Source organism: Pteropus medius, unplaced genomic scaffold, assembly GCF_902729225.1.
Source record: "Pteropus medius unplaced genomic scaffold, Ma_sr-lr_union100, whole genome shotgun sequence".
Lineage (NCBI taxonomy): Eukaryota > Metazoa > Chordata > Mammalia > Chiroptera > Pteropodidae > Pteropus > Pteropus medius.
Window position 1 is genome coordinate 325,536 of NW_024349796.1, and position 22,852 is coordinate 348,387.

Consider the following 22,852-nt stretch of genomic DNA (forward strand, 5'->3'; position numbering starts at 1 on the left):
TTTTTGTTTGTGTTTGCCTGACAATAAATGAGTCGTCTGGGACTAGGAAGGAAAAATGCAGAGAAAAATGCTTCTTTATTAGGAGAGAAATTAAAAATCATGTTCTTTGTTTAGAATAATCCTTAATGTAAGTCCACCATTATATTAAGGACAAAAAGTAAGAAACTTTTCATTTGTTTTGAAAGATATAAAATTTTTTTAAAAATTATTATTGAAATTTAAACTAATTTCAGCAAATTCTGTGATAAAAAGTATTTTTCATTCTATCACCTACCTCTGTCTTCTTTATAACATAAATCTTAAAAATATTCTCATTCTCCTGGACTCAAATTTTCCATGCTTAATAACTTAAAACCAAATGAAGTTGTTACAACTTAGAAGATTTATATGTAAGGAATAAAATATATTGAACATATTGAAATTTATTCAGTTCCTTCAGGTTACATTTACAACTTTATTTTTAGAAGATAAGTTTAATATAAGAGTTTTTTTAAGTAAATTTAAATTTAAGCTTTAATATTTAAGATATTTTGTTTTCCTCTGATCATTTCTGCCCTATAAAACAATTTCAACTGAGGGATAATTTCATAGGCCTATTCTTCACAATATGCTTCATTTCTTATCCTGTAGATGGTTCTCTGCAGCATCACAAAATCTGTCATTACCAATTAATGGTGTCACGGTTCTTTACCTTGGTAAACTTGAATTTCAGGTCTTAGTCATTCCAGCATTACTCTCCATCTTTGTGGACAGCCTGCTGGATAAGCAGGTGGGGTGGTGCAGTATGACCAGGTATGCAGTATCTTAGCATCTTAGACCCTTAGAAATTTACAGCTGTAAAGCCCTGCATATCTCTAAGTCAGACTTCTGGCCTCCCTCACCTTCCAGACACAGCTGTGAACCCTGAGATATGTGGGAGGTGGGGAGTGAGGGAGAAGCCCTGTGGCAGCTGAAATCACTTCCTGCCTCCATCTCTAGGAACACTGTTCCTTTAGCTAGAGCTGAGCTCCGGATCTTATTACTCGAATCTGAGGCTCGCTTAAATTAGCTTAGTTATCTAGTTTTTCCCTCTAAAGAGCATAGAAATTATTAAAAGAAGATCCAGGCAGGCATGCTCGTGCTAGTGAGAAGTGATCACAACCTGCCGTCCTAGAAACTAACAGAGAAGAAACCTAAGAATGAGGCCCGCAAGTACTTAGACGGCAAAGTACTGACACTGCTATGGACCACGCAGCCAATAGACGAGGAAAGCAACATATATCCCTAGGGGCCTTAAAAATTAGACTTTATTCTATCTATGCAAATAGAGTGGTATGTAGATGATGTTGCTGGCTATAAAGTAAAAAGTGAAATCAAGTCCAACATTTTAAAATTCTTATACCAGAGAACTAACTATGATGACATGCCACCGTCTATACTTCAAGAAAAAAAATTTGTTTTTTTTGATAAAAGCACTATTCCTGATTAGTTACTACAAAAAATTGCAGGCAGTGAGGTGAGACTACTGCACTCTGGAATCCATGATGTTGAGTACCATCGCCGAATGAAAGCACCTACCATATATGAAACCCATCCACTTTTCAGGAGGGGGAAGGTGATGCTGGGGTTCATCGGTCCATCTATGTATGGAGAAGTTGGCTGGTGATGAACTTTCCTATCTAATCCTCTAAATGACTATATAATAGTGATTGTACACTTGAAATATCTTCGTTTATTCATATCATCTACTGAAAATTCAATTAAAATGAATCGTCGATAATGAATCGATGAATGTAGAATAAAACAGATAGACAAATAGAAAAAAAACTTTTAAAAAAATCATCATCGAGAAAAGGAAAAGGAAAAGAAGAAGAAGGAAAGAAGAAAAGGAAAGGAAGGAAAAGGAAGGAAGGAAAGGAAGGAGAGAGGAAAGAGAAGGAAAAGGAAAGGAAAGGAAGAGAGGAAAAAAAAAAGAAGGAAGGAGGAAAAAGAGAGAAGGAAGAAGAAGGAAGGAAGGAAGAAGGAAGAGAAGGAAGGAGGAGGGAGGAGGGAGGGAGAGAGGGAGGGAGGGAAAGAAGGAAGGAAGGAAAGAAATGAGTTTTCTCAAATTTCTCAAAACAGAGTCATCTACTCTGTTTGCCAAATCTATTCCATATGTTCTTTTGGTTATTTTCCATAATTAAATTCTTCTTTAAAAGATAACACCTTTAATTATCATATTCTTTAATTACTTTTGGTTCTCCATTTAAGGAGTAAGTACATACTTTTGAAATTTATTCGACATAGTTTTTTTTCTGAAGTTTCATGGACAATAAAAGATATTAGAGCAAAATAGTAACATAAACATCAAATTTCATAGCCATTATATACCGTTTTGTATCTTTCTGTCTGAAAGATAATGCTACATTTCCTGCTTTCTAGTCTCTGCTTGCTGTGTTGTTGTTTTCCCGCAATCATTAAAAGTGCTGAGTGAAGCGTTTTCTTTTCATTATCATATGATTTGGTTTTGTTCACCTTTTCCTTCTGTTATGTAGATTGCTGATTAGAAGTTGCAATTGTTAGAATAAGCTTATCGAAGACATCATCCAAAAAATTCTTTCTTCCTTTTTCAGTTCTCTGAAAGGGTAAAATCTTGATTAAGAAATGCCTTTCCTGTCCCCTTTGTGTGAATGCAGCCATATTAAAAAGAAAGTTATCTTCACGAGTCTTGCACGAGAGAGAGCCACGTCTGTGTCTGCACCACCCACAGACCTCTCCCAGACAGAGTTTAAACTCAGGTACAGGCAAAATTTGGAAGCCAAGGACTCTCTTCCTTAAACCAGCCACGTTTTCCTCTCTGCATGGTGACTGCTTTCTTTCTTTATGAACAAAGTATTATTCCTCCTTTTACTCCTTTTCAAACAAAGTAATTGCTCACTTCTATTTATTACTTGAAATGTTATCACCGCCATGCCTTTTACTTAGTCTTTTCTGCCTAGTTGTGAGATGAGCATCTTTTTCCTGCTCGATTTAGGAAATTTTAGTCGTCACTGAATGAGGGGTGAGGCAGGAGAGACAGAGGATGGGACACATACAAGTCGTCACTCATAAACTTGTAGCTGACGACTTTGCCACAGTCACCCAAGGAGGAAACACAGGCTCACAGCTGGCTTGGTCCCTCCTCCCAGCTTCTCCCTCATTATCTTTCTCATTCCTCCCAACTCCGGCAGCGTATCTCGCCTCCAGGGACACATTCTTTTTTCCTCCCTAAAGTGTGGGGAAAAAATTTCTAGTTGTCAGAGTTTTATTGAAATGAGATTGGCATTCGGAAGAAGCAGCATTCTTTCCAGAGGAGCGGGACTCGCTCAGTTTCAGAGAGAGCAGGTTTTCGTAGTTTGGGGTTGTGACCCTAGTGTTGACACTGGAAAGGAGAGAAGGGTGAGGGGGTGTGGTTTTCCGGGGGCACAGTGTGGCCACCCAGTCCAGGCCTCGGAGAGAAGACCTGAGTTCCAGAGTGCTGTTTCTCAAAGTGTTGCCCACAGGCCACCCACATCTGAGTCTCCTGGGTGTTGCTTATAAATGCGTCCCAGGAGGACTAAACCAGAATATAGAAGAATGAGCCTGGAGAACTGAATTTTAAGAAATTCTCAGTGATTCTTCTCCTAAATTTTAAGAGCGAGTGCCCAAGATTCTGATGTTCAGTTTTCCAGCTCCCTAGATCATTTGGTTGTGCATATCAAGAGGTGCTCAGGATGCAGTGACTGACCCACCCCAGCCACACGCATAAGAAACTGAAGCATAAACCGGAAAGGCGGTTTGAACTTCAATCATTTACTGGTGTGGGGTGGGATCCTGCGGCAGCAGAAGGGAGAAGTGTTTCTAGTTCTTCAAGCTTTGGCCTTTGCATGTTATTCTGGATGTAGTTCTCTCCTGTCACAGTCAGTACTATTTCCCCTTCCGAGAAAAGTATGAAAAATTGAAAATTATCTTTAAAGCAAGGCTCGGCCATCAACATGCTCCAGAAGGGTTTCCATCACCCCTGCCCACCCACCACAGACACCTCTGCCACCCCAGGTGTTGTGCTTCGTACACCGTCGTAAATCACTTGCTCCTCTGTGTATCTCTCCTATGAGATGCTGAACTTAATTGAGCCAGTCCCAGTGCCCAACCTAGAGTTACTGCTCTATAAATGATTGTCAGATGAATGGGTGAGCACGAGATCTTTTAGACCTTGTGAGGGTTTGTTGACGTACATTCTCTTTAGTTTTCACCGTCTCTGCTGTAAGGAATGGCCTAATTTGCTTTTGTATAATGTTAAATATATGTGACCTAAACTCGGCTTCCTGTGATCCTTGCAAAAATGTGTTTTAAGAACAAAATAAATAAGATAGTGAGAAAATTAAGATGCTTTGGTGATCTTAATACTTGTGAAGTACATTTTTTTAAATATCACAAAATGCTTTAAAAGCACTCCAAGTAAATTTAAGAGATCTACTAGATTTTGACTAAGTGCTTAAAAGAAAGTTTTCTTAATTCCCTGTCCAAATACTTCAAATTAAATTTACTCGTAGCAATTTCACTGGAAGATGGGGACTCTGCAATCCTTGGTTTGTTATAAAGAAAATATTTTTGTCTTCAGATGTTTGGAGGACAGATTAAAGGCAATTTATGACTCACGTAGAAAGTAATAAAAGTGGTAATACTGGAGTGTCTTCTAAATTGTCATCATTTTCTGGAATTACTAACAATGTTTCATGTCCGAAGGGAATTACATGCATTTGTCATACTTTAAGATAAACTATAACATCAATCTTATAGCTTCTATACTGGATTATTTGTTTCATTCTGTTGTTTAAAAAAAGGGATTCATTTAGCTGTATAGGAGATGAATTCTCTCATTAGATCTTTTGCCACAGGGCACAAGAAAATATATCTATAATTTATTTCTCTGAGGAAATAGGCTTTAAGATCTACATACAAAAAGTCTTTTATTAAGATCCATCATGGCCTTTTTAGTTTCTCCAGAAATACTCCATTTTCAAGGTAAATCATAACAAAAAATAAATTAACCTAATAATTTATTTTCCTTCTTATGGTATACTTTTTTATTAATAGAAGTCCAGTTTGCAGATTTCTTATGATATGTTTAAAGTAATCACGTATAACTTTTTATAGTATTTTACAACTTATAAAGAACTATTTAAATAATTTTTTCCAATCTTTGCCACAACTCTGTGTAGTAATAATAGTAATGCTATTATATGTTATTGAGCCCTTGTACTATTAAGGGACTACAAGGGCCGGTGGTATCAGGACATTACCCAATGTCAAATAGCAAAGCCAGAACTTAATGCGGAACTTATCTCCAAATAACACCCTCTTTTAACTCCACCCCTGGTAAATGCAACACTGTTTTCCTTGGAGTTTGTGTTTAAAAAGAAACCCTAGTGGTATTACAATGTTATTGTTGCTCATTCTCTATTTTCTGTTTTCAATTAAATGATGGGTTCCCACGCTTGATGAAGTTCAATTTTTTAAAAATTACCCAAGTATTCATTGCAAATGACTTTCTTGCATGAGTAAGTGTGATGTAGAAAGTGAATCTGAAATCATTTTAAATATGCATTTGAGTTTTTATATAATGCGGCTAATTTAATTATTTTAATGCTCCTGAGTGTTTTAATAGTGCCGATCCTATTTGTGTAATAGAGCCAATCTCAGTATACTCACCTGAAAATGAGGGATATTTCTTTACTTTCTTGTATATGAGTCCTTTAATATAAGATGAAATGTATACATAAAAATATTTACCTGTTTATATACTATTCCATTCTACTTCCTTTGATTCCAAGTTCAGAACCCCTGGATGACTTTGCTTCCAGCTCTAACAGTCTATGTTTTTAAGTCAAACGTCAGATAACATTCCTGTGTATGTGGTATGATTTTCTCCAATAAGTCACATGCTTCATGAGTTGATGCTCACTGACTAGAAGGTGGATCGCAGTGATGAAATGCACGTGTCTTCTCCCACTCAGGGTAAAAGAAGCTGAAGAGGTGTGTAGGCAGAAAAAGGGAAAATCACTTTATAAGATAAAACCCAGACATGACTCTGGAATCGTAAGTATTTAACTTTTCTGTTCTTTAAACTGTGATTTTCTTTGGCTTTTAAACACTGTTTTCACTATATATACAAAAACATATAATAAATAATATTTTTCTCTTAAGTTTGAATAAATAATGAGCTTCTGACTTAAAGAATTTCCAATTCCTGATGTCTTTAATCAGGCCCAAAAGGCTAAGAGAATCTCAGTACTCAGCATTCGAAGCTTAAGAATTAAGATCTACTCAGGGAGTGCTTATTCGCGGGTATCTATGTGTACGCAAGAGAATCTCAGTACTCAGCATTCGAAGCTTAAGAATTAAGATAGATCTACTCAGGGAGTGCTTATTTGCGGGTATCTATGTGTACACACTTACTCATTGCCATCTTTCGTACACATAGATACCCGCGGGCCATCTTTCACTTTCTTCATTACCCATGATCACAGGGCTGCTTTTGAACCCAGAGTGGCTGTTATAATTGGATTAATGCCATTGGGACCTAAAACATAACGGGAAATGCCAAGTGTGGTGTTGTCCTTTGCTAAGACACAGGACTCAGACCTGGTTTGTACCCATAAATGGCTCTACGGAGCTGGCTGCTCAACATCATCAGTCAGTAAACTGAGTTTAACAAGCTGTTTAAGTTTTCTCCTTGCCCACTTCTTCCCTGAAAATGAAATGCCAGGTTTTGCACCCTGAGAGGGAAGGGTTTGGTGAAGATGATAAGTTTTCCCTTGTCAATGTTTTGTTGAACATTTTTAGGGATTATCACTTGGTGTCACAGAGTAAGCTGTTTTAAATGAAAAGTTGGATTAAGCCTTAAAATAAGAGCATTTTGAATTGGATTAGTCTAACATAGTCTAAATGAAAAAGATTAACATAACCCAAATTGGTATATAAATAAATAGCTCTATTTAGAAAAAGTTATAAATTATGTCTTTATTTAATAGCTGTTTTCCCTTCAGTTTCTCCGTATCAAAACTAAACTTAATGAATGACAAGTATTATATTATGGTTTACTATATTTTCTGTCTTACTGATTAAAATACACATTTAAAGTGTATTGAATGAGGAGGAGTAATTATTTATTAGTCAACCCCAATCATGCTCTTATAAGGATGAAAATGAAACAGCCAGTGATTCAGTTTTCATCTAAATGTATTTGCACAGAAAACAGAACAAGGAAGCTGAGTTGGCACTCTTTCACGTCAATAAGAAATTAAATTTTAAAACTTTTTTTTTTCTCAAAACATTTAGTGGTTTGTCTTGGTAAAAATTTCTAAAAGAGAAAAACATATTTTACTTATAAATATTATTTTTCCTTTATGGGTTGGTTGATCTTTAACCTTTCCCAGAGAATTTGATCCAAATGAAAAGGTCTTGTTTGGGCTACTCTAAACTCCATACATTTTTTAAACTTCTTGTTTCTAACTATAACTCTTATCTGGTGCATTTATTTTTAGAAAGCAAAGATAAGCATGAAAACCTGAACACAGGAAAGCAGAATGAATACAAGTCACTCTAAGCACTTCCACAAAATTTAGCTGACCTGAACACGGGAAGGAAACTACATCATTTCGATCATTTTTCTTCTTGACCTCTTGCATAATCTTTGTGTTTTCTAGACAATTCACTGTTGAATTTTACTGTACATTCATATAAAAATGTAAAAGCAGTAGACCAGTGGAGAATTTGACACCTTTTCTTTTTGTAAAAGTTTATGATATTATACTGATAGGCTGAAACAGCATGTATTAGAGGCAGTATCTGCATTAATTCTGAACATGCTAAACTTTAACCTAAAATTTTCTTTTGTAAGAATATTTCTTTTCTTTCTACTGACAACCAGTACTTCACATCAGTGCATTTAGGTTTATGGTTAAAATGTTATTTCTAGTGAATTGTTGTATCAGTTTCACACCTACGTATACATTTTTATTCTAAAATTTAAATACTGTTTATATATTATAATTAAGGCTTTCCCAACTCTTTGGGTTGCTCTCCATAACTATATATTTGTGAAAGGAGATTATAGTTTTTCTCACTTGTTAGATAATGAAAGAAAAACATATAGCAAAAGGAAACCCTTTTCCGATAAATCATTTAATATAGGCAGGAATCAGAGTTTAAGTTTAATGAAGGCTCCTATCAGACTGTGTCCTCTGAGACCCCAGGTAAAGGAATCTGTGGCAGAAGTAAATAAAACTGAAGGTGTGCCTCCCTGTAACTTTTGCCATTGCCTTTCACAAAGAAAATATGACTCAATATGTTGAAGGGATTTAAATAAATGGTACTCATAAAATCGCCAACATGACTAATTGTTGACATGAAAAAAAGTAATTTTTTGGATGGATTGGCATCTACCTAGAACCTGTTAATTAAACATACCTGCCCAAGTATTTTGACATAATTGGCGTTTTCTTTCTGTGTTATGGCAGGTGATTAAAAGCTGAAAAAATGAGTATGTAATGATTCATTATCTGAAGGGGTTTAGGAAAGGATTTTATATTACAATGAGGGAGAAAACATCAATATCCTCTTCTGAGAGTACTTTAAAGTTGACTTATGATGCATTGTGATGGTTTTGTCTAACAGTAATAGGTGCAGTTTTTTAAAATAATTTTAATGACATTTGTTGAAGGTTTTGGTTGTGGATAAAGGGGAGAGTTTATTGCTATTACAAACCAATTATGGAAAGCAACTTAAAAAGAAAGTTCCGAATCATAACTATGTTTGTATTTATATAAAATATGGTCTCTTACCTTTTAATTTGTAGTTTAAGTGCAAAGAAACAGTAGTGGTTTTTTGGTTGTAGTTCCGTAGTCTTCCTGTCCCTTTCACTCCCTCTAATGTGTATATTAACATTCTTCAATGAAGTAATAGGGCATTTAACAAAGATCGCTATGTGCAATACTGTATTTAGTGTTTCTATTCCAATTTTTTAGGATGTTAATTTATATGAAAATAAAGTGAGTAATAAAAGAGTTCTGTGTCTATTGTGTGCATTTGCCTAAGGATACTTGCAAAATGAAACCAGCATTTTTAAAACTGGAAGAAACATAAGTTAGATAGTCTGTGTTTAAAGATTTTTAAAAGTTCTTATTTCAGGCTTAACAGTTGTTAGTAAAGTGTTTAATGAGTGCTTGTTTTTAGAGATAAAGTATTTATTATGCTACTTCAAAACATATTTGGATAAAGGTTGAAATTTTCCTAATGTAATTTTAAGGAAAAAGTGTTTTCTACTTATGAGCAACAATATATTAATATTTGAGAAGTCTTTTAAAATTTAGAAATTGGATGCAAAAATTCATTTGATACAGATTAAGTGGTGAAGGACTATTGAGAGATGATAAGTCAGAAGAAAAATGGTACAGAAGAGATGGATATAGAAGAGGAAACGTAAGAAATGAAAACTAAGCATGATGCTAATGGAGATGCATGAAAAGTTTTTTTTTATATATATAAATAAGCATTGCATTTAGATCTGATCTAATTTTTTAATGTAATGATCAATTTTTCTTTCATCACTTGCTTATTGGCTTATTACCTACTCTTTGCCAAGCCGTTGTGCTAATAACTGCACATTTAAACAGGAAAAGAGCTGAATGTTCTTAAAGAACTTAATACCAAGTTGTGGGAAAAGAGTGTAAAGTAACAATTGCAATTCATTGTAATATCCGATTCAGAACAAACAAAAAGCTAAATCTCAAGGTATTGAGTGGGAGTTAGGCAAGTGAAGGGGGAGAGGAGAAATCACAAGTGCGAATACAGTGCTCAAATGCACATGGAAACATCATCTCTTTTAGGAGTTGCAACTCCTTCAGATTATATGGAGGGAGCAGAGTGTAAAGGAGAAAGAATGGGGAAAATGTTGCTAGAGACATACAAAGGGATTTTGTGGTAAATACTAATGTAACTTTATTATAGTTTGGGGTCAGGAGTATCTCAGAGTCATCTGTGCCCTTGCGCCTCATAGCGGGGTGGCAGACTAGCAGCAATGATGTCATCTGAGAGCTTGTTTGGAATGCAGTCTTTAAAGTTTTCCAGATGGTTAGTGGGAAGGGGATGATGGCATATTTCTAAGAGAGGTAGCAAGGGAAGAAAAAGCATGGAAAACAGAGATGCGAAATAGCCTCCACGCCTGCAAAAGAATTAACTCTCCACAGATAATAAGGAGGTAGAGTATAAGGCAGAGTAAGGGATGCAGACAAACGTACGTGTAGTAATCAGGAGGATCAGGGGTTAGATTGTTAGACTCTAATAATAAGAAATGCTATACAGTAGATTACGAAGCTAATCATTTTAAGTTGCAACATGACCTGTTTTTTTATTTATTAAAGCCCACTCTGGTACCATTGCGAAGGACAGAATGGAGGAGTATAAGCCTTGAGGCAGGAAGGCCTTTAAAGAGATTATTATAATTAAAAGAAAGATAAGGGAATTATGTAAGATATTGCTAGTAGAGATGGAAACTTGGAGCTGAAAAAAAAGATGTGTTCAGGAGGTAAAATATATAAGAGAACTTCTTGAACATTTAGATATGAGAAAAAAGAAAGCAGAATGAATTTAAGATGACAGTATGGTTTCTGGAATAAGTTATTTGGGGAGGAGTGCCTCTATGCCTTAACAAAGGTGATACAGGGGAAGTGCTTCAGTCACATTTCTTATAAATTTCAGTGCCTCAGAGAAGCCTTCTCTGATAAGCCTACCAAGAAAGGCAACTCCTGAGTCTTTATACCCTTAATCAGCTTTATTCTCTTTATAGGACTTATCAGTATCTGATATTATATAGTTATATGGTTATGAGTATATGGTCTGTCATCCACTCAAATTTAAATCCAGAAGGACACTGAATATTTATTAATTTAGTGAATAAGTAAATGAGAAGAGAAGGGGAAAAAATTCGTGAGTTACAGGGAATGAAGGATCCACAGTGTGTGCTGGACATTCAGTTGAGTATTTCTAGTAGATGGAGGATATTAATCAGGAACTCGAAAGAGGTTCAGTTCTGGAAATTTTTATATAAGAGCCATCTGCTTTCAAGTGATAGTGGAAATCAAGGAGATTGTTGAAATTGCCTAGGAAAACAGGAATAGATTTTTAAAAACAAAAATGCTACATTAAACTAAAAAGTTTTGCACATCAGACAAAACCATCAAAAAAAGATGACAACCTACCAAATGGGAGAAGATATTTGCCAAATGATACATTCTATATGGTGTTAATATCCAAAATTTATAAAGAACTCATACAGCTCAAACCAAAAACAACAGACAATCCAATTTAAAAATGGACAGAGGTAAGATTTCATTTTATATGGCTGAGCTATATTATATATATACATATAGCATATATATATGTATTTACCACTTTATCCAGTCATCTATTGATGGGCACTTAGGTTGCTTCCATATCTTGACTATTGTAAATAGTGCTGCAGTGATCATAGACGTTCATATATCTTTTCAAATTAGTGTTTTGATTTTCTTGGGATAAATACCCAGAGTGCAATTGCTGGGTCATAAGGTAATTTTATTTTTCATTTTTTGAGGAACCTCCATACTATTTTCCATAGTGGCTGTACCAATTTGCATTCCCATCAACTGTGCACGAGGGTTCCTTTTTCTCCACATTCTCACCAACACTTGTTATTTTGCAGGGAGGTTCACTGAAAAAGGTGAAGGGATTAAAAGTACAAATTGGTAGTTAGAAAATAGTCATGGCATTGTAAAGTACAGCATAGGGAATATAGGAAATAATATTGTAATAGCTGTGTGTTTTGCCAGGTGGGTACTATAGCAATCAGGGGGATCACTTCATAAATTGTACAAATGTGTAACCACTATGCTATATACCTGAAACAAATATAAAATTTAAAAAAGAAATGAAAAAGTAAAAGCAAAAGAAAAAAAAATAGGCAGAGGACCTATGTTGACATATCTCCAAAGAGGACATACAGATAGCCAATCGAAATATGAAAAGATGCTCGACATAATCATCAGAAAAATGCAAATTAAAACCACAATGAGCTATCACTTCACACCTGTCAAATGGCTATCATCAATAAGTCAACAAACAACAAGTGCTGGCCTGGCGAGGATGTGAAGGAAAGGGAACTCTTGCTTAGCGTTGGTGGCATTGCAAATTGGTGCAGCCACTGTGGAAAATAGAATGGAGGTTCTTCAAAAAATTAAATTCCATTTCTGGGTATTTATCTGAAGAAATCCAAAACACTAATTTGAAAAGATATATTCATTTCTATGTTCATTGCAGCACTATTTACAAAAGCCAAGATATGTGAGCAACCTAACTGTCCATCAGTAGATGATTGAATAAAGAGGTGTGGTACATATATACAATGAAATATTACTCAGCCATAAAAAAGAATGAAATCTTACCATTTGTGACAACATGGATGGACCTAGATGTTATTACATTTAGCGAAATTAGAGAGACAAAAAAACATAAGATTTCACTTGTAAGTGGAATCTAAAGAGGAAAAGCAAGCCAACAAAACAGAAACAGACTCAGAAACCGAGAACAAACTCATGTTTGCCAGATGAGAGTGGGGTTAGGGGACTGGGTGAAAAAGGTGAAGAGATTAAGAAGTACAAAATAGTCAAGGGGATGTAAATTACAGCATTGGGCATATATTCAATAATATTGTAATAGCTGTGTATAGTGTCACGTGAGTACTAGACTAATCTCGGGAATCGCTTCATAAATTTTATAAATGTCTAATCACTGTGTTGTTCATCTGAAACTAATATAAAATAATACTGAATGTCAACTGTAATTGAAAAATAAACATGAGAAGCGACCGTGATGGAAGATAGGATGACTTGGGGAAGAAAAGGAACCGTTACTAATAATCTCTAGAAACCCTGAGCGACCAGTCTTCATTTCACTCCAGCTTGTCATCAGCATTTCCACTTCCCAGCCAACTAATGATCTCGGATTTTTTTAAGCCGTAGTTTTGGGGTTTTGTTTCCCATGAAATATATCTTCAATTACACAATCAAAAAAAACAATGGGAAAAGTTTTAATGTTTTAAAATGGTGTGATAAAGGAACATTTAGCCCTTCTCCTCTCAGAAATTATTCTAAACAAGGAGCAAGGATGTGAACTTCATCTTTCATGAAAAGTAGAAGTATCAATAACTCAAATCACAAAATATATAGAAGATCTTCCAAATGCGTGGGGATGGCAGAAGGCAGAGAGAGAATGCTCATGGAGGCAGATCTCAGAAAAAGCCAGTGGAGTCAGCTTCTCCAAGATGAGGTCATAGCCTCAGGTCCTATCACAAAACCCTTTGTTTGCTGTAGTGGACCTTGGTGCACCAATTGATATCAGGAGCTTCTCTGTATGTTTCACTTTTTTTTTTTTTTTTTTTTCCAGGAAAGCGGCCTAAATGAGAAATCACAGACAAATCGGATTTGCAGGAAGACGTGTATCAATAAAACAAGAGTGGGGAAAGAGACCCTGAATTGGAGTAGTAAATTGTAGAACAAGTCATGTTCTTCACCCTACTTCATAATGGAATATTTGCTAGCCTGAAACACAGCCTAGTCCTCTCCTTACTACAGCCTACCTGCAAGTAGTTGGTGAGCATAACAGTGCTACCAAGGCAACAAAGATTATTCAAAAACTCGTTTATGCATAACATTGCAAAAATACCAAGCAAAATATTAGCAAACACCAGAAGGACCATAAAAAAGTGGGACATATTCCTGGAATGCTAGGATGATCATAAGGTTTTGGCTTTGCATATTATAATATGTTTATTTAAAAATATTCCTATGTGGAGAAAAATTATGTGATTTCTTCTGGCTGCTGAAAAATCATTTAAGCAATTCAATGTCGTTCTTGAGGGATAAAGTCTGAATAATATGAGTTTATCCTTAAATGATCAAACACCTCCAGGCAAAGTCAGCCTGGAGCATAATGGGAGCATTAGAAGTGTCCCCATTAAAATCAGGGACAATCATTGCTATTTTTATCATTGTTCTGACAATGAAAGAAAAAATGGTATAAAATTGAAAGGGAGAAGGTAAAATAATTTCTATTTTGCTGTTTATGACATTACATACTTAGAAAACAGAAAATAATCAACCAAAAGTTATTTGTAACAAGAACAGAATGTGGTAAATTACTAAGCAAAAGATTAATATATGGAAATTAAGAGATTTGATGTATACAATGTCTTATTGGAAGATACAACTGGGAAATGTCCCATTTAAACTAGCAACTAAAAATGATGACTAGCATGGAATAAATTTAATAAGAAATGTGTAAGATCTATATGAAAACAATTGAGAGACACAAAAAATAGAAAGGCCTATCACCAACGTCAGTACACCCTAAATGAATCTATAAATTTAATGCAACCCAGATGAAAATAGCAACAGAATAGAGGTTTGTTTTTCTGTTATTGTTGGGTTTTTTTGAGGGGAGAGGGGGGAGGTACATAAAAATAAATAAACAAGAACAGTCATGAAGGTTTTGGGAGAAAAAGAAAAATGTAAAGAAGAACTGGCCCAACTATATTAAACATATCAGAAAGTGACAGTATTTGTAATAGCAAAATATTGGATACTTCTAAATAATGAGGTAATATGCAAGATTTTAAAAAGAGAATGAGGAGTACTTTATGTACTGATATAGAAGATGTACAACATTTTGTTAAAGGGTAAAAATCCATGAAAAAGTTTGTGTCTGTCATGTTCGTGTGGAAAAAAAAAGCAAAACTGTATAGTGCACACCCCTTTGTGTAAAACTGGGGGCAACGCGATTACTGAATCCGGAAATTTACACATGTAGAATATCTCTGGAGGCGTTTACGGGAAACTGCTAACTCTAGTCGCTCTGGAGGAGGGAAACTGGCGGCTGTGGGATAGGTGAGAGAAAGATCTCACTGTCATCTCCTTTTGTTCTTTTGGGTTTTGTGCAATTTTGAAGAACAAGTCAATAAAGAGAGATTTCACAATTCACTTTCGAGAATGTATCTCACTTCAAATATCAAATGACACCCATCTGGTCAATTACGTTGAATCAAGGAGACGATGTGCTTTGGGCAGTTTATGATGCTTGCACATTATTACAGAATCTCTATCAGATATCCACCCCAAGGAAGAGCAGGGAAGTTCTCATGCTAGACCGCTATGCAGATTTGTAAGAGCAGGAAGCCAGCCCTGCTTGTCTGTTGCAGGAATGAAAAAAAAAAAAAAGTCAGGGTGGTCTGTGGGCCACTTGACACATTTTCTCCTATGGTGGTCTGATTGTTACCGTAACACTAGGCCTTTTATTTCACAATGGCCTATTTTGGTAATTCTTACGCAAAACTCCTTTCACCTCAATTTTGGAGTTATTTCATACTGCCCTCACTAACTTTATGTAAATGTTTCTAATTTATGGCTATAATTCTATAATATACTGTTAAGTTTTCCAGAGATTAACAACAATTTCTATTCCATGCAATGGATCACAGAACCAACCCATACCTTACAGGCTAATCAACAATGAGATTTTTCTGTTGGTTTTAGGCTTTCAGAGTCAGAAACTGGCAATATGCTTTAACCAGGTTATAGTAAGCAATATTATAATGGGATTCGATTAACCCAAAATTGACCCCACAATACGTATTTCATATGTTTATTTCACTTTGTAAATGCTGTCTGTAACTTGTTAGCATATTCTTAAGGAGCTCATTTTTTTCAAGCAAAGAGTGAGAATCAATAATTTTAATATTTAGCTTACAGAATTCCAAAAGATATCCAGAAATAGACCCCATCAACACAGTGCCTCTAGCACATGGAAAAACAGACATGTGGTGCCTATGATAACACGAGTTGTATATTCTTTTGGCTTCTCAAATGATATATCACCATAAAATTATATATATATAATTTACATATATATATATAAATTATACATATAATTATATATATGATATATTTAAATTATATATAATTATATATAAATTATATATATAATTTTATGGTGATATATCACCACAAAAACAAACAGAAAACAAGAAGTACAGATGTAAATACCTGGATAATTCTCAAACCTTTTTGCTGAAATTTCAAACACAAAATTTTGGGTTTCAGTCTTGATTAGACACTCAATTTATAATTCGATTTTCTTCCCCTCCTCCCTGCACATCAGCAATTGCATCCTTTTACAAAGCTGCAGTATTGTTAGATGAAGAATGTCCTGTCCGCAGACTTTTACAGGTGGCAGTGCTGGACAGGAAGACTTCGCATGCACCCAGTTTATTAAACATCTTTCTCCCTTCAGGAATTGGAGTTGGGGGTGGAGCTTAGGCCATTAGTACTTCATTAGGAAGAAATGACACTGCTCAAAGAACAGAAAGATTCATGGGGGAAGGGAAGGATTAGAGGCACTGTATCAGACAAGAAGAAATCAGTGAAGTAAAGGGTAAAAAGGCCCTACTTTTTATTCCAGGCAGTGGGGAAACATTGCCTAAGGAATGCCACTGATTTCTTCTTCTTCCTGTTCTTTTTAAGGAGTAGTGTCTCAGGTTAGTTTGTCTTCTATTCTCCTTTTAAAAGTCTCATCTATGTTATTGGATTTAGTCATGATCTCTGTTTCTTTATCAGTTTCTCCAAGTCCAGCTTCTCACTCAGATTCCAGTCCTATTTCTTCAAATGGGACCAATTTATTTAGATTATTTCACTTTGTGAGGTAGCTAGGCAGGCATGAGTGACAGGAGCGAAGGCCCAGCTCTGTAACCATAGAAACTTCCCTTGAAGATCTTCCTTAAGGAACTCCCAGAAATGCACCCCCCCTCTCCATTTACGGTTATAAATTGCCCCAAATCCTAAGGTACAAAGACTATAAAAGCTGCTGGCTTAAGCTACAAACACATGCACAGAAAGTACTACCCCAACCTTCCCATATCCTCGGCCTCTTTATACCATCATTATAATATCATGTGTATGCCTGGAAGATCGTGAATCTAATTATAACAGACTGGATTCTGGGTAAGCACATGCTCAGTAGGCAAAGTGTTATACAGCAGCCAACTGTCAGTCAAGGTGACCTCCCTACTGATCATCTAGTACTGCTCTTGTACCCTTCCATCATAGCCCAAACATAAGCAGACCTTCCTACTTTCTGTGCTGTTATAGCCCTCCTCGCTGAAAACCCACTCCTCCATTGGAGCATACTCTGTCTTTTATCTTTTATCTTTTCATCTCGAATTCTACAGGGGTGCAGCCTTCCTTAGAATGGGCCGTCTCCTTCTAAAATATTCTTTTAATAAATCTTACTTTTTCTACGTCTCTCCGACCTGTAATTCTTTACTGCATTGGCAAGGAAGAACTGAGCATCCCCTCCATGCTGCTGGAGTAGTACTGGATTTCACATCACCCCAGCGGTAACAACTGCAGACACAACAACTATAAAAACCCACGTCATCACCTTCTAATACCAGATTCTCACTTGGATTGACCTCTCCATCTCTTTCACTAACACATTTCTCTTTAGTCACCAAATTCTGCAAATATTTTGCATATTTGTCTCTTTCTCTCAGATTGAATTCTATTACCTTGCCTGACTCTAATCTTCAATCTAAATTCTTGCAAGAGCCACTGAACTGGCCTGTCTGGATGTGGATTCTGTTCCTTCCAATCATCTTGCATACTGTGACTAGAACAACCCTCAATCAAATTTATAAGCAATTTTGTATTTCCTATAAAATCAAATGGAACTTCCTTTGCCTCTCTTTCAGTGTCATCCATATTCTTTACTTTCTCTTTTCATCCTCTCAACTTCATTTCCCCCATCGCCAACACACATGCTAAGGTGAATAATATGGTGTTCCACCCAGATACTCTCTTCAGAGTTGATGTGCCCATCCCATCTCATCCCACCCATTGACCCCACTAAAAAAATTAGCGGCTGATGGCTCACGGCTGGATCCCTAAGCATCGTCCTTAGCGGGGAAAATGCATGCCCCCTCCTGAGAATAACCTGAAGCCAATGGCTAGCTGATGTGGGATATAAAAGCCTCTTCTCCTTGCTTCAATTTAGGATGACTCTAATATACCATTCCAGATTCAAAACTTACTACAGAATCAGATGATACCTCAATTGCAATCAGTTTGCTTTTTCTACCACACGCTCCTCTTCTCCTTGCTTCCTTATAGTTCTATGTTCTCAAGTTCTTCCCCAATAAACCTTCTGCATACAGTCTTTGTCTCAGAGTTTGAGAAACCAATCTAAGGTAGTTCCAGGAATGGTTCAAAGAAGTGTACTTTAAAACAGGATTTGAAGATAGATTTCTCGCTGGCCAGTTGCCATGATGGCCCTTGCCTGCTGTAGCAGTGCACCGTTAATATTTTTCCCAAGGATAAACAGAGGCGAGATACTGGTGGGGGTACTCCTAGCTGGCGCAGTACTTTTAGTGCTCAAGAGTTGTGAGGGATAGCATGACTATAAGGAGTTCGGAATTAAGTACCAACTTCCAAGTGGCATTGATTTTTTTAAGAGATTAAAAACAGACTCAGTGATTGATGACAAATTTGTCAGAACGTGAAAGCCATAGGATCTCTGGCAGCATTTAATTAAGCCATAGTCTCCTGCAGTCAGGCAGACTCAACTGTAGAAGTGGTGCTATTTCAGAGAAGCTTCAGCAAGTCTGTGCCAAAGTTAGGGTCCTAATATGAAAGGAGCAAAGCCTCTAAAATTGGGATGAGATGCCTGGGTAGATGCAGTTGAAATTGCAAACTCCCTAATTCCCCTGAACCTGATAGGCCTGTTATTAGCTTCCAGCCTTACTGGAGATGTACGGGTCAGCTAAGCGATGAGAGTAAAGTTGCGGTAGGAACCAGGAAAATGAGCGCGAGATTGTGTTCTCAAGGTGCTGAATCAAGGAGTGGGGGCAGACCACCAAGCTGGACATCACCATGAGAACATTCCTGTGATTCAGGATCTGACATTGTGGCAAATCCTCCAGGGATGGCGATCATGAGGTGCTAGCATAATTCTTGGTGGATCACAAAAGCTATGATCCATACTTAATGAAATTCAAGTGCAGGCATTTCCATGGGAGGTGGTGGAGGAAAGGACCCACAGGCTCAGGGAACTAGGCATGCTAGAGCGAATGTTCTACATAAAGCTAAAACCTCACCAGCCAACCATGATCACAGGAAGTCCTCTGTTTACCAAAGCGACGATGCCTGTGCTTGCGACAGGGGCAGCAGCAGCAGCACGGAGAAGCTCAGCCATGCCCATCACCCTCTGATGGACCTGAGAAATGTAAGATCTCAAAATAATGTAAGCTAGGTACTAGTCCTTAGCTTTCTGGAGGAACATAGGTATAGTTGTTGCAAAGAGTGTTGGAACTGGAGTGACAGCCACAAGGTCTCAACAGGAGATCATTACTAGAACATGGTATTCCTGGAGGCAAGACAGATGGGCTGCCAACAAGGGCATTGTTTAATTTATACAGCCAAAAAAAAAAAAAAAATCAGTGGTGGATAATCAAAGGCAGAGAACAGTATCTCAAAAAAAAAATCACAATCCCTCACTCAGTTTCCAGATCAGATTTAGAATCCACTGGCTGAAGGAGAGGCTAATTCTTGATGAGTAAGGACTATAATACCAGGGCAGATATATTCATCTGTTACTCCCTTGGTACTTAACCAGGGAACTTAGGACTAGTTATTCGGGTAAATGCAATGCAGAAGAAATAGGAATACTCATAACTTTTGAGGATTATTTCATAGTGGGTCCGAATTGAAACTAATACCTGGAGACCCAATGGACCACCATGGCTCCCTATTAAAGTAGAAGCATATAAGGGCTACAAGAGTCCTAGGCAAAGTCTGGCTCTCAGAGGCCCCATTGGCCCATGGACAAAACTGGTGCTCCTTTCCCTCACCTCCAAATGCATAATTGAAAGGAATACCCTTAGTCCTCACATTGATTTTTTTTTTTTTTGACTTCTTGATAAGAACTATTGTGGTAGCAAGGGGCAAGTGGAGGCTTCTGAAGAGTCCAACATCAACAAAAAGAGTAAATCAAAAACAATGCTAAATTCCAGAGGGAATAGGGAAGATTAGTGAAATTTTCAAAGACTTTAAAACTGCAGCAGCCACTGTCATGTTCCCATGTATTTCATCAAGCCAGCCCCTGCAAAACTCAAATAGAACATGACAGGGCAAATAGAACATGAGGGCGGTTGTTTCTTTGCTACAGCAGATTAAAATAGCCTTAGCACTTCAACTAGCAAATTGTTTTCTGCCGTACCTATGAGGAAGGAGAAGCAAATGCCACTTATCAAGTTATAATCTGAAGTGACCTGGATTTTATGAATATTCTGTAAAATATCATATTAAACTACCATATAATTGACATATTGACATCAGATAAGAGAGATGGCTTCTTGGCTTATATTTCATATATACACCAAATTCTAGGGCATAAACCTTAGAGAATAGGTAATAAAACTTATAAAGATTCAGAAGACACCTGATTCCATACAAGATGGAGTAGACTCATTTTCCCTATTCATTCACTAAAGACTCTGGAGATTTTATGTATATATTCTAAAAGATGGAGAAAAGAAGGCAGACCAGGTGGGAATCTCAGGACTCGAGAAATAATATGGCAGTGGCTTTGTTTATTCCCTAATATATCCCAGACTGAGTACTAGAGAAGCCAGCAAGCAAAAAAATGCCAATGGATACAAACAACAACAACAACGAACTGCATGGGTTCATATATTTCACTTTGGGGAAAGGGCACCGGCTGCCCGCTGTGCTCCAGAAGCAGTGGCAGTGGGACTGAGTGACGAGGGGGCAGGGTGGGGTTAAAAACAATTCAGAAGATTAACTGATTACCAGCAAGTTTTAATTGTTATCATTTATGATTTGGTCTTATTGGTTATCTCTCATGCAGACATTAATAATCAGTGGTGATAAGTCGATCATCACATAAGCTTTCTAGGAATACATACATTCTGAGTTGTTCACTCAATGGCAAAAATTCATTTCCATTGACTTCATAACTTAAAAATCAATCAGCCAACTTCAGAAACAAGTGAATTGGAATATCTTAGTCTCATTCAAGTGGAATATTGGGTCCCATTTAATAAACCGAAATGATTTATTCATTAAAGTTAAATTAAATTTCTATTAATTCAAAACAGTGAATAGACCATATGTGATTTTATTAAAATTTTATTTTTTATTGGTAATTGTTTCTTGAATGACAGATAAGTCACTCTGTAGAAAATTAAGACACTGTGGAACTAAGAAATATTTAACTTAAGAAATATTAAAACTCGTGAACAGTGAATGTGAAAATGGACAAAACTCAGGACAAGTTCCGGCTTATGGAAGAGACGAGTGTGGTTCCCTAGCTGCTAAGGGGAAGGTGAGGTTTACAGCAGACTTCTCTTTGCAGCAGTTTCTAACGGCCTCCTCATTCAGTATTTCTTATTCAGAGAACACAATGAGACTGGGTTAAGAACCCTGGCTTCAGCTGCCTGGGTTCTGTAAGAGGCTTGGGAACTTCCCAAGACCAGGATCGAGAGCCATCCCCATCACCTCTGCTCCATGGATGCCTGATTTTAATTCTCTTTTAAGATGCCAGACCCCAAAGCTGATTGCGTGACATAAGCTAGGCGTCATAAACTCTCCAAGGCTGGACAAAAGTACTCATAATGCACGATGCTCCTATGCTGCCCATTGAATCATGTTCACAATCCCACTTTTATGGCACATCACACCAGGATCACATATAATCCTAGAGTATCTTTATTTGTTCTATAATTTAATAGTACACCTATAAAATAATTATACTTATAGCTTTTCTTCATTTATAAACAACAACAAAACAATTAAATACAATTTGAGCCATTATAAAGTAAACTTTGTACATAGAAGAACCCCCAGAAGGAACTTCACACTGCAGCATTTCATATTGCTTCCCTTGCTATACCCTCAACTGGGTTCAAAGAGTGAGCTCATGTTTGTATTCTGTGTGTTCAGAGCTTAATCCTTCCCTTATCTGCTTGGGTTCTGGATTAATAAAATGACAGGGGTTCGCTTTGCAGTTTGGGAAGAGACTGCCTTCCTCTCCCCTGCGAGAGGCACTCCACTGGCCTCTCTCGCAATCCCATGGACCTCCTTCCCTCACAGCGTTTCTGCCGTGTGTTCTGCCTGAGTCTGATTTGAGGTTTTCCACTAAATAAAAATTTCCTGACTTAGGGCGTATATGCCCATTTTTGAAGCCAAGACCCCCTTTGGAACTGTACGTTCTGCTCAGGTCACATGGTGTTAACAGAAGTGACCGAAATGAAGCCTGCGGCACAGAGGCAGGACGTGGATTTGCCTACACAGCACATCCCACCCTATCCTTGCTCTCTAGGTGGGTGTCTCTAGATCCTCCACCACTGTCTCGTGTCAGGTGTCAGGAAGCTTCAGTTCCAAGAGTAGCCCCTCAGGGGGTTCTCACACCCTGAAATCGGGCCTTCCTGAGTCCGCTTGGCAGAGCTCTTGAGACTGAGTGCTTGGGAATGACCCGTGAGGAGTTTTCTGAGTACGCTCATCCCACCAATCAGATTGGGATCTCATTCGCATCTATTAGATTCCACAAACATTCCTCACAGAGAAGCTTTCGGTGGGGCAATTTAACAAAAGGATTCAAAGTATAATTTTGCAGGAAAATAAATTATGTCGACTTCCTTATATCAAGAGACCGCAACATGAAAACCTCAAGTTTATTATAAAAATGAAAGCTGACTTAATGTTTGTCCATC

The 22,852-nt window shown here is 37.0% G+C and overlaps 1 protein-coding gene across 1 annotated transcript in view; it reads left to right on the forward strand.

Moving 5' to 3' along the window:
* FMN2 (formin 2) overlaps positions 1 to 9,045 on the forward strand; it is a 325,489-nt gene extending 316,444 nt beyond the window's left edge. Inside the window, exons 20-21 of the mRNA XM_039883627.1 lie at positions 5,994 to 6,075; positions 7,524 to 9,045. Coding sequence (XP_039739561.1) covers positions 5,994 to 6,075; positions 7,524 to 7,550 — 109 coding nt within the window. The 3' untranslated portion in view covers positions 7,551 to 9,045. The remainder of the gene's footprint in view (positions 1 to 5,993; positions 6,076 to 7,523) is intronic.
* Positions 9,046 to 22,852: the final 13,807 nt, after the last annotated feature.